The 22797-nt window shown below is 39.3% G+C and overlaps 1 protein-coding gene across 3 annotated transcripts in view; it reads left to right on the forward strand.

The window, feature by feature from the left end:
• The window catches only part of TARBP1 (TAR (HIV-1) RNA binding protein 1), a 97085-nt gene that overhangs the window by 22458 nt on the left and 51830 nt on the right, over nucleotides 1–22797 (forward strand). For 2 of the 3 annotated variants that reach the window (XM_047824995.1, XM_047824994.1), the window contains exons 7-13: nucleotides 1828–1963; nucleotides 2560–2656; nucleotides 3807–3896; nucleotides 9612–9753; nucleotides 15043–15142; nucleotides 16114–16286; nucleotides 22032–22129. In XM_047824995.1, the coding sequence (XP_047680951.1) occupies nucleotides 1828–1963; nucleotides 2560–2656; nucleotides 3807–3896; nucleotides 9612–9753; nucleotides 15043–15142; nucleotides 16114–16286; nucleotides 22032–22129 (836 nt within the window). The remainder of the gene's footprint in view (nucleotides 1–1827; nucleotides 1964–2559; nucleotides 2657–3806; nucleotides 3897–9611; nucleotides 9754–15042; nucleotides 15143–16113; nucleotides 16287–22031; nucleotides 22130–22797) is intronic. The other variant, XM_047824996.1, reaches the window with a different exon arrangement.

Genomic DNA, 22797 nt, shown 5'->3' on the forward strand with positions numbered 1-22797 from the left:
CTTGGTAGTTTTTTAGTCAACAATTTCCAGTGAGTATCTTAAATGTATCTAGTTTTGTGCTAGATACTTTGGAAGATACAAAATGCATGATATTTTATAAATAAGTAGTATAAAGTATTATTTTAGAAGTAAAACATGAAACACAAGTTCCTTTCAGCAGCTTCCAAGGATTTCTTAAGTCATTCTATAGGGATGATCAGAGGAAGCAGACATTTACGCTAATTGCATGACGTAAGGGTCCTTTAAGAAATCACATATTAGCAGAGAAGGCAGGACAGAGCACCTGAGGTTTGTATCTCAAAATAGAAAAATAAACAGTGATTAGATCCATTCTTTTTTGTTTTGAAAGCTATGAAATGTCTTTTTTTTTTAATTTTTTTCTAATGTTTATTTATTTTTAAGAGGCAGACTGTGAGCAGAGGAGGGGCAGAGAGAGAGGGAGACACAGAATCCAAAGCAGGCTCCAGACCCTGAGCTGTCAGCACAGAGCCTGATGTGGGGCTCGAACCCACAAACTGGGATGATGACCTGAGCCGAAGTCAGATGCTTAACCGACTGAGCCACCCAGGCGCCCTGATTAGACCCATTCTTACCCTGTTTTTCTTTAATATCTCCAACAGAAGAATGGCTTTTACCAGTAAAAAGTTGATCTTTTACCTTAAGCTTTTTTTTTTTTTTTTTTTTTTTTTTACTATAGCTGCATGGTTATCAGAATCTTTACAATAGAGTAGAATACTTATAGGAATGCAATTTGAAATAACATTGATTTTTTCCAACAGGTTTGTTGAGCTAAAATTCACATACCATAAAACCCTTTTAAAGTGTTCAATTCATTTATTTTTTAGTACATTCACAAAGTTGTACAACCATTACTTCTAATTCCAGAATATTTTCATCACCCCCCGAAAGAAACTCTATGCCCATCATCAATCAGTTTCCACTAACCTCCTTTCAGTTCCTGTCAGCCACTAATCTTTCTCTACAGGTTTGCCGACTCTAGACATTTCATGTACATGGAATCATACAGTATGTGGCCTTTTATTTTATGTCTGGCTTCTTTCATTTAGCATAATGTTTTTAGATTAACCCATGATGGGTCATCCAATAATGACCCATGTATCAATATTTCATTCTTTTTTGTGACTGAATAATACTGTACTGTATAGATATCTCACATTTTATTTATCCTTTTATCAGTTGGTAGACATCTGGATTGGTCCCACTTTTGTTTTTTAAGTTTACTTATTTATTTTTGAGAAGGCGAGTGAGCACAAGCAGGGCAGGGGCACAGAGGGAGGGAGAAAGAGAATCCCAGGCAGGCTCCACGCTGTCAGCACAGAGGCCCCACTCAGTATCGAACTCATGAACCCTGAGATCATGAGCTGAGCCGAGATCGAGAGTCAGATGCTTAACGAACTAAGTCACCCGGGTGCCCTGGTTCCACTTTTGAATATTATGAATAACTCTCCTGTGCATATTCACATACACATTCTTGTATGAACATATGCCTTCAGTTCTTTTGAGTATATGCCCAGGAGAGGAATTGTTGGCTCCTCTGGTAATTCTCCGTTTAACTCATGGAAGAGCTACCTAACTTTTCCATACTGGCTGCACCGTTGTGCACTCCCACCAGCAGTGTGGGAGGGTTCCAATTTCTCTGTGTCTGTGTCAGCACTTGTTACTGTTTATGATTGTAGCCCTCCTCGTGGGTGTGAAGTTCTGTCTCATGGTTTTTGATGTGCATTTTCATACCTAATGACTGCTGACGTTGAGAAGCTTTCCAGGTGCTTATTGGCAACGGTGATATTTTACAACTTTTTCTTTCAGGCAGTTTCCTATTAAAGTGTATTCAGAAGATGTCAAGTAGACATTGGTGTGCCATTCCCATTTTGTTTCTGTCAAAGGCTTTGGCAAATGTCCCACGATGTAAGGCCCTGGGTATCGAAGCTCTTCTTGCTCTCAGGTAATTTACTTCCTGCTCACATACGTTTGTGTGTTCACATATGGTTATCTGCCATAACTTTCCGTCAGTAAATTTTGTTTTCCCCTCTGCTTTCATCTATCGTGAGCGGTTTTGGTTAATACTGGCCTTGGGACTTCTGAGCCCTTAATTTTTATATTAAGTAGTAAAAAAAAAATCTGTGTATGTGGTTGAGCTTACTTTGTTTTTATGAATTACTGATGTAAGTTTGTGCCATGATACATGCTATTGGATTTTGATGATTTTGAAACAAGGCCAGTAAGGTTCTCTTAAATTACATTGATAATGTAGGAAACTAGAACTAAAATACCAGACGGTAATATTGATTGTAAAGTATTTCAAAAACCATAAACTTCTTATTTTAAAAGTGTCATTTATAGTCTTTGAAAGAGGTATGTTTCATAGTAAATTGAGTTCTAGTAGAGACCTCATGGAAAATAATAGCCTTGAAGTTGCACTGACAGTGACTTTCTGCAATGGGAATCGTAGATACTAGAAATCAGCTTGTCAGTATTTACGAGTTATCAGAATTGTCTTTGAGAACATGGAAATGCATTGTTTTTGTTTTTTGACGTCAGGGATGTTCTTCAGTGTACTATGATCACCCATCAGATTCTATTGAGAGGGGCGGCTCAGTGCTACCTTCTTCAGACAGCCATGAATTTGGTAGACGTGGTAAGTTTGTCTTCTTTACTCATGATACTTCAATTTACAAGTCTTTCTCCATGAGCAGGTGTGCAGAAAAGTGTCAACATAGCAGGCCTGTGGTGCTGTCATTAGAAAGCCCTGCTCATAAGGTCAGCCCAGCCCTTGCTCGTGGCTGGGAACTTGGATTTCAGGTTTCCCCCTATCCTCACTGGTAAGAGCGATGTACTGTGCCTCAGGTGTTTACACACACAGTCGTCTATACTGAACACCTCCTCCTTCTCGGAGTCTGGGACTTTGGTAGGTGCTCTGGCGAGATGGCTGTGTGATCAGCTCCCAGTAAAAACCCAGGGCCATAAGTCTCTTCCTTGGTAGACAACATTTCGCATGTTGTTACAGCTTGTTGCTGGAGGGATTAAACCTGTTTCGGGTGATTTCACTGGGGGGAGAGGGGTTTCCTCTTCACATCTTCCTGTAAATCCACCTTCAAGGAATTTAGGGTATCTTTGTTTTTTACAGAGCCACACCACTACGATTGCTAAAAATAGGGGTTAGCAAACTTTTCCCGTGAAGGGCCAGAAAAAGTCCCATTTTTTAAGGTTCTGTGTGTATCTGTTACAACTTAAAAGCAGCCATAGACAGTTTATAAATAAAGGGACTCTGTACCACTAAAACTTTATTTACAAAACAGCTGCGAGTGGTTTTGCTGACTCCTGGCCTAGAGCAAGGTATTTTAATTCAAGATGTACAGTCTTAAGAGAATGAAAAGACTTAGGTGGTTTTCATGAGGCAGGGTGTCGTTTCATAAAGCAGGGCTTAGAAAAGGAAGCATCACTTTTCGACTTAAGTAATTTCTTATAGAATGTTTTTGTTTTGCTTTTAGACTGTGACCATCTTGTCTTTAAGGTAGTAGCCTTGACTGTAAGGAAAATAGGTGTATAAAATAATCATTGACTTTATATAATGATGTAACGTTTGTAGTCAGTATCTTCATTTCTAAGGTTGAGTATTTTCTTTTTAAAAAAATAGCTTTCTTTTGATTTAGCTAGTAATATTCTACTTTAAATAGTATGCTTTGCTTTTACAGTGATTTCATTTTATTTGCTTAAAAATTTTTAAATGAGTGATTTTTTTTTAACTGCCCTGACACCTTCTCCCCGACCCCCCCGCCATCTTATAGGAGAAGGTGTCACTCTCTGATATTTCAACTTTTCTCATGTGTCTGAGACAAGAGGAGTCCTTAGGACGAGGAACCTCATTGTGGACAGAGGTGAGATTGAAAATAATTTAATGATAAGGTCTTTGAAATGTTATAAAAATTTTATTCTAATTCACTAGTCTCTTATGTAACATACAGTGATGGCTTTGTTATCTACCAATAGAGGTTTTCTTTTTCTTTTTTTTAACGTTTTTTTTGAGAGAGAGAGAGTCTGAGTGGGGCAGGGTAGAGAGAGAGGGAGACACAGAATCTGAAGCAGGTTCCAGGCTCTGAGCTATCAGCACAGAGCCTGACGCGGGGCCCGAACCCACAGACTGTGAGATCATGACCTGAGCTGAAGTCGGTTGCTTAATTGACTGAGCCACCCAGGCGCCCCTACCAACAGAGCTTTTAAAATATTGGATATTTGCTTTGAATGGACCTAACAGTGCAGCTAGGATTCTTATGGGGAGATAGGAGAATGTTGGGGATAGAGACAGACTTACTTAGAAGAGAAGGTAGGGCTCGTGGGCAGATCTTGAGTCCGGATGAGATGTATTAGGAGTCACGATAACTCAAAAACAGGAACACAGACCTCCTCTTTTGCTTTTTGTTCTGTTCGTTAATGGCAGTTCCATCTACCCATTTGCCCAAGTCTCACATTTTGGTAATTCCTGATTCTTCCTGACTTTATGCATCGAACCCACCATGAAATCCTCAGTGCCTTTCCTTTTCTGCCACCCTTGCTCTTAAGGAGCTCTTAAGGAGTTAAGGGTCTTAAGGAGACCCTTAACTAGTACTGCCTCACCTGCGACAGCCTTGGCAGCCTCGGGGTGCCACTGTGGCCTCACGGTGCTCCTTTTGTCCGTGCGGTCTTCATTGGTCTGCTTCCTCCTCTTTGTTTTGTCTGAAACCATGGGACTCCATCCACACTACTCACATCAGCTCATATGATGGGTCTAGCTGGTTGAATTCTAATCTTATACAGTTCTACAGTTTTTGAGGACAGGGAGCTTTTTAAAAAAAGATTTATATTTCTCCCAGTTACTGGTTACTGAGATTACCGAGGGCAGGGATGTGATTAATTTATTTTAGAAAGCAAGTTTGTCTATGTATGCTCAGAAACAAGAGAAATCAACTTGAGCCATGCTAAAATAATTTAGGTGTGAAATCATGAGGGCATAGAGTAGGGTAATGGAATGAAGAAGGAGGAGAAAATCGGGGCCTTTAAAAATTAGAATTTCATCGTATTTTCTTGATAACACTGCATCTCATTAGGTGGAATCTGAAAAATACAGAAGCATATAAAGAAAATAAAAATAACCTGTAATGCCTGCAACCAAATTAAATCCATAATTTTTGCCTTAATTATTAATGTTTTCAGTATATGTATTCTCAGTCTTGCTTTCTCACCTCATATACATATAATAACATAGTAGGGGCGCCTGGGTGGTTCAGTCGGTTAAGCGTCCGTCTTGATCCCAGTGTTGTGAGTTCAAGCCCTCGCGCTGGGTCCCATGCTGGGCATGGAGCCTACTTAAAAATAAAATAAGATAAAATAAATATTAATATGTGTGATTTTCTAAACAAAGTTACAATTATGCTGTTCCGAATTTTATTTTTCATCTTCACGTACATTTGAGCATTTTAACATGTTGCTAAATAATCTTCCACCAAGTGATATTTAAAATTTCAGGTGATTAAATCTTTTAGAATTTATTGAATCAGTTCTTTTTGTTGGACTTCTGTGTCAGATCTTATCATTTCATCTAGAAGTATGTGCTGCTAAAAGACAAAGACTTTAAAAGGGGCTAAATAGGGGCACCTCGATGGCTCAGTCGGTTAAGCGTCCGACTGTGGCTCAGGTCATGATGTCGTGGTTCATGGGTTCGAGCCCCGTGTCAGGCTCTGTGCTGACAGCTCAGAACCTGGATCCTGCTTTGGATTCTGTGTTTCCCTCTCTCTCTGTCCCTACTTGACTCACACCCTGTTTCTCTCTCTCTCTCTCTCTCTCAAAAAATCAATAAATCATTAAAAAAATTTTTTTAAAAAGGGCTGAAATAGGCTCTTATCATACCTAAAAATGTTCATGATAATTTCTTGATTTCAAATATTCAGTGTTTAAATTTCTCCAGATGCTCAGTAAGTGTGTTCGTACTTTGCTTTTTGTTTGTTCAAATATTCAGCTTTGTTCAAGTATTCAAATGAGGTCACTTCATGGCATTGATGTGTACAGTTTGTAAATTGTGGTGGATCCATCTGAAATTTATCTTGGGACACGGTATGAATGGTAAGGTTTCAGTGAGAAAAGGCGTGTGAAAATGCTTCAGACTATGCTTGATCCACACTAAGTTTGACACACTCTACCATTTTTGTCCTTTCCCCTCTGACCAGCCGGATGCTTGTTTTATTTGTCAGCAAGGAGCCCCCCTTAGATTTCTTAATTAGTTCCGCTTATTTTCTCCATTCGCTGAGTCATTCCTATGTCTTCATCTTTTTCCTTCTTTTTAACTTTCTTTTGGTCTGTTTGCTTATCCCTTAATATCTTGGTTTACTGAAGACTGTCGTGTGCACACTTTGCACACAGTGGACTCCTTGATAAGTTTTGGAAATTCGTGGTCAGCAAGATACACATGGCCGCTGTCCTCACAAAGCTTACAGGCTGGTGGTTTATCTGAACCCAAACTTTAATTCTTTCTGTTTAAAAATAGAAGCAAATATGTATATATGTACCTTAGCTTAGTTCTGGCTATAGTGCATATGGAGTAGTGTCCTCATTGCAGTAACAATCTCTATTATGTTGAATCATGTAAAATCATTGATATTCGGTCAGTTTTAACCTGTGGAAATGGCATTTTCCTATAGCTCAACCTAAGTAATTTTTAAAATTCAAGGGCAGTATTAGGTTCACAGAGAAACTGAACAGAAGGTGTAGAGAGGTCCCTACACCTCCTCACCAGTCCCCTCCTCCTCCCTCTCTATTATTAACATCTTGCGTTAATGGGATATATTTGTTATGATTGATGAGCCAGTATTGATACATGACTATTAACTAATGTCCATAGTTTACATTGGGGTTCACTCTTTGTTTTTGTATATTTCATGGACTTTGGTAAGTGTGTAATGACACAAATACCATTACCCTATCACACCGATGAGTCTCACTGCCCTAAAAATCCCCTGTGCTCCACCTACTTGTCCCTTTCTTCTCTCCCCCCAGCCCCAAACCCTGGGCAACCACTGATACTTTCTCTGCATCCATCGTTCTGCCTTTTCCGGAGTGTCCTCTAACTGGAATCCTATGCTGTGAAGCCTTTTCCGATTAGCATCTTTCACTAAGAAATATGCATGTCTTTTCATGGCTTGATAGCTCACATCTTCCTATCACTGAGTAACATTCCATTGTCTGATATACCACTGCTCATTCATTCATTCACCTCCCGAAAGACACCTCGGTTGTTTTTAAATTCTGGCAATTATGAATAAAGCTGCTCTAAACATTAACATACAGGTTTTTACATGGACATAACGTTTTAACTCATTTGAGTGCATACCAAAAGGCACAGTTGCTGTGGATTATGTTAAGAGAATGTTCAGTTTTTTAAGGCGAGCCCAAATTGTCTTCCAAAGTGGCTGTACCATTTTGCATTCCCACGAGCGGCGAAGGAGACTTCTGTTGCCCCACATCCTTATCGGTGTTTGGTGTTGTCAGTGGTTTGAACGTTAGCCATTCTGTGAGGCGTCTGGTGGTATCTTGTTTTTTAATTTGCAGTTCTCTAATGATGTGATGCTGAACGTCTTTTCATATGCTGTTTGCTCTTTGTGTATCTTCTTTGATGAGGCGTTTGTTCAGATCTCTGCCTATTTGTAAAAATCGGGTTATTTGTTTTCGTAACGGTAAGTTCTTTGTATATTTTGAATACCAATCCTTTACCAGAAATGTGTCTCTTGCAAATAGTTTCCTCCCAGTCTGTGGCATCTTCTCGTTTCCTTGACAGTATCCAAATCAACGTTTGAGACTTGTATTTTAATGGGAAATCAAGGGAACCTGTCTCCCAGAGACTGCTAGGTAGATGCCATTTTAAATCATAATTCTGACATGAAAACTCTTTGAAGAAGACAACATTCTGAGTCTTGTGACAGATTTGATGGAAGGAAGAAGCAGATATGAATTTGAGTTTACTTGTCTGTCGGTTATTTTGTCATAGTAGGATGCCACTTGTGGGAAATGCAAGATTTGGAAAACCTCACACGTTTTACAGCAGTAATTAAGAAATGTAGCCTGACCAGTGTGAGAGGAATATAAAGAAAAAGTATATTCTGTTGAGAGATCAGTATCTTCGCTGGCCTCCCTGTGAGATTTTACAGTTCTCTGACTTGATAATAAAGACCTACACATTGGTGTTTCTGAACTGCTCATTCATTGGCACCTATGGGATGTTGGTTTTAGTCTTGACTGATTCATTCATTCATGAAGTTTGTCTTTGGTCAGGTGATGCATCACAGTCTCCTTGCATGTAATTTTGGATGACCTTAATACCGAGAAAATTCTTATTTTTTAGAAAGACTTATTTCATAATGATTGACGTCGTATTTCAATTCGTATGTTGTGGGGCACCTGGTTGGCTCAGTCGGTTAAGCGTCCGACTTCGGCTCAGGTCACGATCTCACGGTCCCTGAGTTTGAGTCCCGCATCGGGCTCTGTGCTGACAGCTCAGAGCCTGGAGCCCGTTTCAGATTCTGTGTCTCCGTCTCTCTCTGCCCCTCCCCTGTTCATGCTCTGTCTCTCTCTGTCTCAAAAATAAATAAACGTTAAAAAAAAAATTAAAAAAAAATTCGTATGTTGAATGTGTACAGTAAGAGATGTGCTGTAAAAGGAAAACCTAGAACATAATTAGATTTCAAAACAGAATTCACAATTATGCGTGATCAAAGTTGAATTCTGTGACTTGTAGTTTTGTACATCTTCCAAAAGATGTAATGGGAAAGGACTAGTATTTCTCTTTTTAATTCATACATTTCAAAAGGTACGTATGATAGAAAGTAGCCTTGTCAGGAAGGTGGGAACTTTAATTACAACTTAATACATTCTGCATTCTCTCAAACATATCTTTATTTTTGTACGTGAAGTTGGAATGAATTTTAAGTTGTAATTTGTTTTACGTAATGTGTCACTTTTCACAGAGATGTTCTTTAGAAGACCCTATCAAAATGTGTACTATATATTAGGTACTTAAAAAAAATTTTTTTTAAGTTTGTTTGTTTTGGGAGAGAGTGTGGGCGTGCCTGTTGGCCTGTGAGCGTGGGAGGGGCAGAGGGAGGGAGAGAGAGAGAGAGAGAGAGAGAGAGAGAGAAAATGAGAATGAATCCCAAGTAAGCTCCATGGTGTCAGTGTAGAGCCCTATGCGAGGCTCGATCTTACAAGCCGTGAGATCATGACCCGAGCCAAGATCAAGAGTTGCACGCTTAATGCACCGAGCCACCCAGGTGCTGCCGTTCTTTAAAAATTCTTGCCTGTTAATGAAGTTTACGCACTCTCTGAGGGAGGTTGGAACACCCACATGTGTATATACACAGATACCTACATATATATACATATACACATTTTTTTTCTATCTGCACTATTATCTGTAGAACTCCATCATGACTAAATATTTTATTACTTTGTTGTGTTCAGTTATTTAAATTCAGTTTATTGTGGAAGAAAGAAAATTGGCTTAGGGCAATTAGAAACCCTTTGTTCAGGTAGGTTTTTAAAATAAAATAATAACTATTTCTTCTTCCTAGCTCTGTGATTGGTTGCGTGTTAATGAAAACTGTTTTAGGAGAGCCTCAGATTGTAGTTGCGTTGGACTTCCTGAGCCGTCCTCTCTAAATGCTTACGTGAAGAACCTAGTTCAAGAGTATATGAAGTCACCTGCTTTGGAAAGTAAGTCTGAAATCATTTATATGGATTGGTATCACCAAATTGTCTTCAAAGGACTTTTAACTAGTTTTTCAGATCAAGATACACGCTTAACAAAGAAATGCGTGATTTACTGGTATCTAACTCCTATTTTCAGCCAGATGTGAATAATGGAATGTAAAAATACATTTCCTATTTTATCTGTTCTAGGACTTGAGGTTTTCAAACTATTTTTGTATATTTTAAGAAACTAGTAGGTTGCCAAAGTAGGAATTGGGCACAAGTTCATTCTATAATTACTGAATCTTCACAGGCTCCATACCGCCTATGTGTTTTTAGAGCCTCTGTAAGTGGAAATATTTGTAGATAAATATGGGTAGCTTTTATGTGTTTGTTTTCAAAACATCACATGTAATATGAACTGATTCTGAAAAGTAGTTTTAGAGAAAAGTTATGTTTGAAAGGGTGGTTTTGTTAGTTTTTTTCTTTTTACCAGATACTTAGCCGATATCAATTTTCCAACTTCTTTGGGGAAATGTGTAAGACTACATAAGGGAAGAACTATTAGCAGATTCATTAATTAGGATTCTTCTTACATTTCTAATGCTTCTTCATTAAAGTCGTTAGGGATAATTTGGGTAAATTACATCTTTGAATTTAACGTGTCTTAAATTTCCTAGCGTTGTCTCAGACTAAGTTGTGTTCATGTACTGATTTCTCTGATCATGGAATAGGTTTTAAACGATCAGATAATTATCCTTCCAAAATATGTGAGTTCATCTCTTCTTCCTTCATAGAATATTTCCCTTTTGTATTTTATTCTATGTCTAATAATTCTGTGCTGTTACTTGGAGGATTCTTTTGTTAGGCCTACAAAAGTAAATAAATTTTAGTTCCTACTAGAGTAAACACATGTTAAGCTCCCTGAAATATCTATAGAACTTGTTTTATAATTTAGAGTATATAACAGTGTCAGATCTGATTAGATACTCAAAATCGGATGAAACGATATTTTTAGAATTTCTTTAATATTTCTAGAACTTAAAATATACTATTTAATATATAACATGCTATTTTAAGTTTTTAAAAAAACTAAAACTTGATTTCAAGTACAAAGGAAGCATTTGTGTTTGTTTTAATATTTTTGTTTGCTTGATTTTTAATGCCCTTGGCTAAGTGCCTTTATGAAGTTTAATTGACAGCTACTGGGCAATTCTGAGACCAAATGAATAAATTCCAAAGCAAACGATATTTATCTTGAGTTTCTGAACGTAAGATACATATAATATTCACATTCATTTTTATATAAAAACTCATTGGCCAAAACACTATTTTCAGTCAGGTTCTACATCTAAAGTAGCTTTTTCTTTGGCTTTTGGTATACAGTTAGTACAGGTAGCTTTCATACTATTGATTCAGCAAGCACATATCACGTGTTTTCTAAGTGCCAGGCATCGGAATTACAGAGACAAAAGCTGTATCCCTTGCCCTCAGAAGGAGCATCATCTAGCAAGGAAGTTGATAAGTAGGCAGATAATCCTAGCACAGTGCCTTGAAAGCCATAAGCACTGGGATGGGGAGCCTGTACGAGCAGTTGTCTGTTTAGAGGTAGCGGGACGTCACCAGGTGGGTGACGTCTGACGTGTGAATAGAAATTAAGGTGAAAAGAGGGAAGGAGCATCCCACAAGGCTTGGATGAACTTGCATCCGGGGAGCAGAAAGTAGGCAGGCAGCTATCCATCTGTGTATTTGTATATCTGTGTATCTTTCATCAGTGTATTTATGACACGGAGCTCAAGAAAGAATGGTAAGAGGTAAGGATGGATATGAGGTACACACACACACACACACACACACACACACACGCTGTGTTGTTCACACGATACCTAAGACAATAGGACAGAGCAACAACAAAAACCACACAGAACCAGCATCACCTACAAACAAACAGAAATGTTAAAGATCAGAAATTACAGAAAGTGCAACAGTTTGGAAATAGCACCAAAGGCTTGTCAGAACTTGGATGTGCTAAGATTAACCAGAATGTGAAATACATTTGAAGAAATTTATACTGAAATCAAGCGGTCCTCAGAAAGGATATTTGATAGGTGAAGATTTTGAGGTTAATGTGCCTACTTGAAATGTAACTAAGAAATGTAGGGCTATGGAATAACCCCAAAGTAGTATATTGCAGTTGTACAACAAATGATAAAAACAGCTTTGAGGTATAGTTGATGTATGTTAAACTGCTCATACGTAAGCTGTATGGTGTGATGGGTTTTGACCTATGTATATATGAAACCACGAGCATAGCAAGGTGTGACGAACATAACTGTCAGGCTCAAAAGTGTTTTCGCACCCCTTTATAATTCTTACCTCCTGCTTCTACCTCTTTCTCCTCCAAGCACAGACGAGCCCTGATGTGCTCTCAGGACATTGGATTAGTTTGCATTTTCTAGAATTGCACTCCGTTTTTAAAATTCACGGTGGCAAGGTTTGACCGGCGATTCAGGGCTAAGTTGCATTAAGGTGATTAATAATAGCCAGTGATTCTTTTGTTTCCTTAAAACCACTGTTGCCTCCACTTTTCTACCTCCAGGGAGAGAAAACGGAGCATAAATAGGAATTCTCTGCTAGTTGTTTGCAGAGTACGGTTTCCAGATCAGCCATGCCAACATCACCTGGAAACTGTTTCGAAATACAAATTCTCCAGCTCTATCCCAAACCTGTTGAATCAACCTCTGGGTAGGAGCTCACCCTCTGTATTAATAAAGTCTCCAGTTATTTTGAAGTTTGAGACCCACTGCACTGAAGCATGGATTTGCTTAGTATGGTGACAAAGTACTCAGGAAGCAACCTGCCGCAAAATTCCCTGCAAAGGTGTGCCTTCCTCTGGAGGAGTAAGGCGCCCAGTTATTACTGGCCTCGTACTGTGGCGTTCCTTGACAGCGGAAGGCATTAAATATCCACTAAACTTCTCATTTACAACCTTCCCTTTCGGTATCCAAGGTGAAAAATTGCTCAAGATTTCAGACAGGATCTGTGCTTCTAGAACTGTGCTCTTGGTATTTTGCCGGAGGAAGTGAGAACTGTCAGGGTAGCCACTTTGAGGACCCAGCATGTGCTGTTCATACCAAAACGTGTAGTATTTGCATCCAAAGGCTTCCTGCTCACATGCTATGTAAGTGGAGAAGATGCTTAAGGGCCACTGCGATTTGGAAAGGTTTCCTTCTTAAATAGCACCCCCACCCCTTCCACCTCCTGTGAGGTCAAGGGTATCTGATTATATAAATGCTCTTCAAAATAGAGGGAACTAAAAAAAAAAAAAAAAAAAAAAGCATAGAGGGAACTGAAGAGCATATTGGCATTTGATTTCATTTTAGTCTGTGTTTATAAATGAATTTTCAGTGTAAATGTGGGATGTAAAGCATTAATGAGAAAAAATGTTGCAGAGAATAAGTTTGAATAACTCATCTTTACACTGATAAATGTGGCTTACTTAATTTTTCTAGATAGCACCAACGTTGGGATTTTTTTTAATAAAAATGACCAGATTTTTTATTGACGGCAACTAAGTGCCATTTATAAGATTTTTTAAAATGTCTAACAAAGTTTTTCCTTTTGTTGTGTTTTTTAACTGAGTTCTCCTACATGCAAGCATGTTTTTACCGTTGTCCATCTTCTGTACCATTCCAATAAATTTGTATCAAAATAAATTATCCCCAAAATATATTAGAGTGTTTAAGAAAATGGTTTAAGTATTTAAACTCCTGGGCTGGAAAACTAGACCTCTTGCCGAAAATTTTCTTGGGAATTGAGGTGAAAAGTGTGACCTCACTATAGTAATACACCACGAATAAAGAAGAAATCTTCTCTTCATGCCTTATTTTAATTTAACTGGCTTTCAGAGATGGGAAATACTCATTTTATCTGTTAACCATGTTCTCTCTTCCAAAACTTATTCTAGAAACTTTGCATGTATTTTTATAATAAACCCAAGGAAAGTCTTATTTGTTAGCTTGATTTCATAGAAAGTGATCTAAACTTTTTTTTTTTTTAAGTGTAGTTGACACACAGTGTTAGGTTAGTTTCAGCATAGACCTAAGTTTTCTGAGAGGATAAGCAGTTAGTTATTCCGGGTCCCACAGCTAACGAGCACAGGACTCGGGTTCAGACGCACGTCTGAAGCTCCGGAACCTTTGTGTCCATACCTATTCCATCCTCCTCCTGGTTGCATTTTAGGGAATTTTCTTCTCTCAACTGAAATACTAGAATTGTCTCTTAACCCATCCGCTTGAATCTCCTCTTGCTTCCCCTACAGTCTGTCTCCCACATTGTGCCTGGAGAATTCTGTTCAAACTACTAATTTGGATCTACAGATGTTTCCTCCCTTTGTTTTATATGCCTTCACTTTAACCTCCAGTGGCTTCCCTTGCCTTTAGGGTCAAGACAGGAATTCTTTGCATGGCCTGCTCAGTCTTCTGGTCTCTTCCCCGGCTGTTTCTGCAACCTCATCTTTGGCACTCCTCGCACTTGTGAGTCCCTGCTACATGGGCGCCCCTCTATCTCCTGGAGCACGGCTTGCTTCAGAGGACCCTTGATGTGCTCTTCCTAACTTGGGAAGGCCTTGCATCCCTTCAACTACTGTACTCTTTCGCAGCCTTTGTGCTCAGCCTACTCCTTCTTCAGGGCACTTTCTCTTTACTGCCCAGAAAGAGGAGAGCATAGCCTCCTAGTGTGCACTTCCCTCGTGACATTTTATACCAGTCACTACAGTTGTCATTGTACATTTCATTGTTCTTTGACGAATGTTTTTCTCCTCTACTGCAACGTAAATTCCGTTAGCACAGGAGCCATTGTGTCTTCAGCACCTAGGTCAGCTCCTTTATCTGTGTCCTGCAGAAGGCATTGGTTTTGTTTTATTTATTTTTTAATGTTTATTTTTGAGAGAGAGAGAGAGAGCATGAGCAGGAGAGGGGCAGAGAGAGAGAGAGGGAGACACAGAATCTGAAGCAGGCTCCAGGCTCTAAGCTGTCAGCACAGAGCCCGATGCAGGGCTCGAACACACGAACTGTGAGATCGTGACCTGAGCTGAAGTGGGATGCTTAGCTCACTGAGCCACTCAGGTGCCCCGTTTGTTTGTATTTAAACACGTATAACGATGAGCTATACTGTAAGGTGTTGTCCTGCATTTCATCTCAGCTCTTATAATCTGATATTGATAAGACATAATCATTTGGCTGTTTTGTTTTGAAACCTCATCTTTGAAGGATTTTGTTAACACTTTGCAAACCTTGACTATTATTATTCAAGCAGGAGAAAACTGCTTTATGCCTGACTGGTTTGAAGCCAAGCTTGTTGCAATGATGGTCTTGTTGGCTGTAGATGTGGAAGGAATGAAGTCTCAATACAGGTAAGTGTTTCCAAGCTAAAAAAAAAAAAAAAAGGCTAATCAAATTTATGGTACTTGTTCTGACTTTTCCATGATTATTTGTATGGAGTTGATCACAGGGTATTAAAAGAAGAAACTAGAGCATTGTCAGTACACTAAAGAAATGCCTAAAATTAACAATAAATTAATATGAATAGGGCCTTACTAGCTTTTAGGTTAGTAAGTTCAGCTGTTCGAGAAGGTCAGAAACACTACATACAGTAATCACTGGTTTTATATAAGAATATTAGAACAGATTTTAAGATTCTCGCATACGATTGGGTAAAGAAATTTACTGGGTTGGTCAAACCCAACACATTTGTAAAATGTGTACTTTTTAGTAACGTAATAAAGATAAAGCGATCTCATTTATATTTTGAAAATGTGCACAGATCAGTTCTCACCAGATTATGATTGTTGCAGAAAGCAACTTCCACTTGCTAGTGTATTTGCATGATATGCAGTTAATTCGATTAACATCAAATCTCTTTTCTAGACAAAGCTTTAGTACTAAAGTTGGTTATGATGTTTTTTTTTATAAATCCTTAATTCTTTGTATTTTTTGTTAACATCTCATTTCCTTGGCTAGCATATGTTTGTTTTGTTTTGTTTTTAAATTATTGTAGCAGGGTCTCAGCGTGTTAATTTCCGAATGAATTGGGTATAGGATTCCCTTTATACTTGTGCTTAACGTTGAGTGTGGAACGTTCTTCCCTGTGCTTTCTTTGTGAGTGCAATGCTGTACTCCCTGAGAAAGCACAGACTGGAGAGGTCAGCGAAGAGGCCGGAGGGAGAGATCAGCCCAACAGGTGCTACGTGTCTGCATCATCTAGAAGACTAATTCTGTCTAACTGAATCCATTAGTTATGTAACCAGTTCCACAAGTTATAGATGGAAACGAATTTCTTCATGGTTTTGAAATGCTTGATTTGGGCATGTCTTTTAATATCTAGTGAAAAGCGGAGAACACAGAATGTATTAAGGATATTCTTAGATCCTCTTCTGGAATCCCTTATGAAGTTGGGCACAAATGCCTACATGCCCTTGCTGAAAACTGACAGATGCCTGCAGTTGCTGGTGAAGTTATTGCACACTTGCATGTTGAAAGGTTCCAGTACCCAAGATGGTGAGGACAAATGGTTTCTGTTGGTGTCTTGCTTGGTATATTGTTGGTGTTTGGAATGAGAGGACATTCCTGACTCTTTGAAATAAGAGGATTCCTTTATGCATTCAGCAGATATCGACTATTTCCCGGTGGTACTGGGGATCCAGCAGTGAAGGTACAAGCCCCCTGCCCTCATGGAGCTGACAACAAAGCCTTTACAGATGTGCCAGTTACTGTTGATTTTACAACTTGATCTTCTTTGCTTGTCTTTTTTTTTTCCATTTATGCTCAGTCATTGATTTCCAGACCATGAAAATGATCCCTATTTCATATATGTTACAACAAGATCCCCTTCTCATGGCCACTATGATAGATGTTGCAGAAATTAAGCTAAAGCGTGAGAATGGTAGTCATTTTATAAAGAGTTGTTTGCAAATACATTGGTCTCTAAGTACCTTTTTTTTTTTTTAATCTTTATTTTTCAGAGAGAGAGAGAGAGCACGAGCAGGGACAGGGGGCAGAGAGAGAGGGAGACACAGAATCTGAAGCAGGCTCCAGGCTCTGAGCTGTCAGCACAGAGCCAAATGCAGGGCTTGAACCCATGAACCATGAAATCATGACCTGAGCCGAAGTCAGATGCTGAACTGACTGAGCCACCCAGGTGCCCCTCTAAGTACCTTTTTTTTTTTAATTTTTTTTTTTTTTTTAACATTTATTTTTGAGACAGAGAGAGACAGAGCATGAATGGGGGAGGGTCAGAGAGAGGGAGACACAGAATCCGAAGAGGCTCCAGGCTCTGAGCTGTCAGCACAGAGCCCGATGCGGGGCTTGAACTCACGGATGGCGAGATCATGACCTGAGCTGAAGTCGGCCGCTTAACCGACTGAGCCACCCAGGCGCCCCTCTAAGTACCTTTTAAGTAGAAAATAATTCATACAGAAAGTGTAGTGGTAATGGAAACGTTGAGTTCGTCTCTCCTTAAACAAAGATACATGCAGAACAGTAGCTGGAAACCACAGACACTAGAGACAAGAATATTCATGGATGAGCCTTGATTCCCAATCCGTTCTCACCAGTTTCACTTGGCATTTTAGAAATTTGCTGTGTGAAAATCCTAGAGAAGCGCTGCTGTGAGGCTAAGCCTGAGGAAAACACTGATGGGATTATATTTTAACGTGTGGCCTGTGAACTTTTAAAGCCAGTTTCCAAATTCTGATATTTTTGATACTGGCAGCAGAATCAGGTGCTGGACGCATGTAATGGTAACTTTTTATAAGCTTTTCAACTCGCTAAGGCCGTAAATTTGGGTTCCTTTGGCATGTGTTGACTGTTTGTACTAAGCTCAGTGCTTTCAAGTGCAGGACTGGGTCATAGGCACCATTTGGAAAACTGTGGTATTTGACACACACACGAGTGTGTGATGTTATATGTAAGTTACGATGCCCGATAATCAAACACCTGTGAACTTACTACCCAAGCTAAGAACGATGTTACCTGTTACCCCCCAGTCCCCTCTGTTTGCCTCCTAATTTTGACTTTTGTCTTTATCACTTCCGTGCACTTTAAAAAATGGGTTTATTTCATCTGTAGGTATTCCTCAACAACGTACTGTCCAGTTTTCCTGCTTTTGAGCTTTACAGAAATGTCGCTTCACCGTAGCAAGTCTTCTGTAACTTCTCCCACTTCACGTGTTTCTAAGCTTCCTCCACATGCTTTGTTAGACGTCGTTACTTTCCCCGTTGTGTAATCTTTCGTATGATGGCACCGCTATTTATGCGCTTTCCTAGTGCTGGATGTTGGAGTGTGGCTATGACTGTCACATGTGTGCTGCCACCAACACGTGTCTCCATGTCTTGTGGGCCTGTGTGTGTCTCTCTCCAGCGTTGTGTACTGGTTCCTAGGGTACGTGCACATTCAGCTTTATAAGGTCGTGAAAAGTGTCTTTCTTTCCAGCTTCGCGTCCCTAAATGTGTACACGCTTTATATTCTTTCCCGCAGAATGTCAGTGTTCCTGTTGTACCTCAGGCATATCTCTCTTTACGTCACCAAGGAAGAGCCAGGGAAATACTGTCTGATTTTGATAGCCGTTGGCTTCCATTTGACTGGTAAACCATATCAAGCTTCGCTAACTGTAACTAGACCTTAATCCTGAAAGATTTCTTTTATGAAGGAAGAGGAAAATAGAAAAGAGCTATTTCCATTTTATAAATGAGGAAACAGTCTTGGAATTAATTACCAGTACCAGGGGCAGTGAAGAAATAAGGGTAAAGTCAGAAATACCCAGGTAGACTTACTGTGAGCTGCTGGGATTGAGGCTTGGCAGTATGCTCTTTGGGGCAACTTTGACTGAATTGTGTTTTAAATCATTTATTTAAAGTTTGTTTATTTGTTTTGGAGAGAGAGAGCGAGCGCAAGTGGGGGAAGGGCAGAGAGAGAGGGAGAGAGAATCCCAAGCAGGCTCCTCAATGTCAGTGTAGAGCCCAATGCGGGGCTCAATCTCATGACCCTGGGATCATGACCTGAGCTGAAATCAAGAATTGGATACCCAACTGACTGAGCACTGAGGTGCCCTGTGTTTAAAATTTTTTAAATTTGGGGCCCATGGGTGGCTCAGTCAGTTAAGCATCAAGTGGAAGCAAGTGGGAGAGGGGCAGAGAGAGAAGGAGACAGAATCCCACGCAGGCTCCACGCTATCAGCACAGAGCCCGACGTGGGGCTCCAACTCAAAAACTGTGAGATCATGACCTGAGCCAAAATCCAAGAGTTGGACGCTTAACTAGCTGAGCCACCCAGACGCCCCTGTTGATTTTTTTTTTTCCAATTTCCTTCCTGTTTTTTGTTTGCTTCTGTCTGCTTGCTTTTAGTTTATTTTGCCTATTTAAAAAAAAATTAAGGTGGAAGTTTAGGTTGTAGATTTTAGATCTTTTTGAAAATGACCTCTCATGCTGTAATTTTTTTTTTTTTTAAGTTTTGTTTTAACTGCATCCCAAAACTTTTGGTGTGTTGTATTTCAGTGCAAAGTATTTTCTAACTTTTCTTGAGAATCTCTCTTTTACTCGTGAATCACTTAGAAATGTGTTTGGAGATTTTCTTATTATCTTTCTGTTATTTTTACTCTATTCTAGGCAGAGAGCATACTTTGTACACTTTTCAGTTTTTACAACTTCATTAAGGTTTGTTTTATGATCTAGGGTATGGTCTGTCTTAGCTACTGTTCCATGCGCACCTGGAAAAAAGGTGTATTCTGCCGTTGGTGGGTGGAGTGTCCTATAAATGTCAGATCCAAGACTTATGTGGTGCATCTCAATTTTATATACTTGATGTGTCTGTTTCCTCTGTTACTGAGAGGGGAGTGCTGGAGTCCCCAGGTCTGAGTTTGAGTTTGCCTCTTTTCCTTTCTAGTTCTGTGGGTTTGGCGTCCTGTATTTTGCACTTCTGTTGTTAGATGCTATGTGTTCATGTTTAGAAGAGTGTGTTTTCTTGGTGAGTTGACTCTTTCCTCAATATGTAATATCCCTTTTTATCCCTGGTTATTTCCTCTACTCTGAAGTCTAGTTTGCCTGGTAGTGATATAACCACTCCTACTTCCTTCGGATTAGAATTTGCATTGTATTATTCCCTGGCTTTTTAACTTTTATTCTATTCACATCCTTAGATTTGAAGTGAATTTCTTACAGACAGCATATGTCATGATTTTTTGGCCATTCTGACACTGTCTTTTAGTTGGTGTAGACTATTTGCATTTAATGTAATTACATATATGTTTGGGGTTAGGTCTGTCATTTTATTTTTTGTGTTCTGTTTATTCCCATTTTTCATTTCCGTCTTTCCCTCTTTTGGCTTGTTTTGGGCAGTTTGAACATTACTTCATATTCCATTTTAATTTACCCATTGTGTTTTTTACTAAACATCTAAAGTTTTGTGTGTGTGTTTGTGTGTGATTGCTGTAGGGATTACAGTGTGCATACCTAACAGTCTGTTTAGAATTAATGTTTTAGTGCTTGAAATGAATGTAGAAACTTGACCACCTTCTGGACTCCCTTTGCCCCTTTCTCCCCCACGTATTATAGTTGTCTTCTATCTGCATTTACTGAAAACTACCAGACAATGTTAGAATTTTTGCTTTTAACCATCAAAGAGATTTTAAAGATTTCAAGAGAGTAGCCTATTGTATTTACCTAGATGTTTGTGGTTTCTTTTGCTTTTCTTTCATCCCTGATGCCCCGTGTTTTCCTGGGGCATCATATACTTTGTGTTTGAAAAACAGCTTTTAGCATTTCTTTTGGAACAGGTTTGCTGCCAGTGAATTCTTAGTTTTTTTTCATCTGAGAGTGTCTTTATTTCACCTTTTGAGGAATATTTTGCTGGATATAAAATTCTGGTTTGATGGGTCTTTTCTTTCAGCAATTTAAAAATACTGCATTTGCTTCTGGATGCCATTAGAATTCTCTGGTAATTCCAAGTGTTCTTTGTGTAGGTAATAACACTGTTTTTCTCTGCTTTCAAGGTTGTTTCTTTGTCTTTAGTTTTCAGCAGTTTGGTTATACTCTATCATATTGCATATGATTTATTTTGTTTTGTTGGTCTGTTTTCAAGTTCACAAACTCTTTTTTCCTGCATCTCCTTTCTGTTATTGTTCCCATCCAGTGAGTTTTTAAAATTACAGTAATTGTACTTTTCAACTACAAAATTCCTATTTGGTTTTTGTGTATATCTTATATTTCTTTGCTGAGACTTGCTATTTTCCCATGTTTCCAGAGGGTGTATTGATTGATTGTTGAAGCGTTTTATCATTAGCTGCTTGGGAGTCTTTGTCAGATTATTCTAGAGTCTGCATCATCTTGTTGGCTTTTGTAGGTTGTCTTTTCCCTCGTGGGGTAGGAACTTCCTGATGCTTCATGTGCCCTCTTGTTTTGGATCGTATCCTAGAGATTTTGAATATCGTGTTATGAGACTCTGGGTCTTGTTTACATCCTGTGGAGAACGTTGATATTCTTGTGTCAATGACAATCAGCTTCAGGTTCAGCCCCAATTCTGATGTCCCATCTTCTGTGCACGTTCGTTCTGCTGTCACTTTTGTTTTCCGATCCTTTGTGGTGTGGTCTTGACCTTGACATGTGATCCTCCCAGTGGCCAGTCTGGGACGTGGGCAGCTATCTCTCTGTTAGTTGAGTTCCAAAAGTCTTTGGGATGCTGCTTAGTAGCCAGTCCATGCAGGGCAGCTCGGGGGGAGCCCAGCAGTTCACAGACCACTTTCTGGGGCCATTTTCCTGAGTACCTCTCTCTCAGGAATCTCCTAAGGACTCATTGTCTGCTCCTCTGGGGTTCCCCCCTTTTCATTCTCTGATGAGAAAGTTGGGGCCCATCAGGCTGCCTGCTTTCTTGACTGCTCCTGCACGTGGTTCCAGTCTGCAGGAAGACCAAGGTCACTGTGTTTGGTGTTACTGCTTTCTGAATCCTCCCACTACTTTCTACCTTGTAGAGTCTCCACATAGCTGCTTGGTTATTCGGTCTGGGTTTTATAGTGAGAGAGGCTGGTGTGTCCCTGTTCCATCTTATCCAGAACTAAAACTCCTAAATGAGTTTTAAGGTGAATTATAGATTTCCCCATAATACTAATGACTGTTGTTTTATTGGAATTCAGTTTTGGTTAGTGATTCACTCACGTGCTTAACATAGATGTACTTTTACTAGAAAATCTGGCGGTTTTTTTGTACCGAGGAACTTACATCTGTCATTCAGTTGCACGCTTTTTTTCCTGTACAGATGAGGTGTTTACTCTTCTTCAGAACTTTGTCATGTCTACTACAGAGAGCATTTCTGAATTTATTCTCCGACGGCTTACCATGAATGAACTGAGCAGTGTAAGTATTCCTAGGAGTCACTTTTCATTCTTTTCGTCAATATTTGAGTGATTACTTACTGGCAGGCACTGTATTAAATTGAGAAAATTAATGTGATAGTTTCTGGAGAAGACACCTTAGGAAGCAGAAAAAAACACAAGCTTCGGAGTCTCCTCCTTACTTTCATTCCATCTGAGTCATAACCAAGTCCTTGGGAAAGTTATGTAGCTTTTCTGAGCCTTAGTTTCCTCATCTGCAAGATGGAGATAATACATCTACTTCCCAGGGGCTAGGGAGTTTTGCATGGTGTAATGTATCTGGAATATTTAGCATATTCGATGTGTATTTGGTCGTAGGATCCAGAGATTCTGATTTGGGATGTTTGGGGTGGGACCAGGTAATAGTACATGTATGTTTCCAAAGCTCTGCAAGTGATTCTGAAACACAGGGTAGAAAGCAGTCAGTTCTGAGGTAAGTGTCCTCCTTACCTGCTCTGTCTCTATTCTCCACAGACTGTTCCTTCTAGGACAGCTGAGAAAAATAACACCTGAAACTAATATAACACTGTATGTTAACTATGCTGGAATTTAAAAAAAAGAAAGTAATTTCCCTTTTTCTTCAAGAATATTTTGAAAATGCCAATTCATGTAGGAATGCTTATTCTTAATTTTTTTTTTTTTTGGTTGAAA

This window comes from Prionailurus viverrinus, chromosome D2 (assembly GCF_022837055.1).
Source record: "Prionailurus viverrinus isolate Anna chromosome D2, UM_Priviv_1.0, whole genome shotgun sequence".
In the NCBI taxonomy this organism is placed as follows: domain Eukaryota; kingdom Metazoa; phylum Chordata; class Mammalia; order Carnivora; family Felidae; genus Prionailurus; species Prionailurus viverrinus.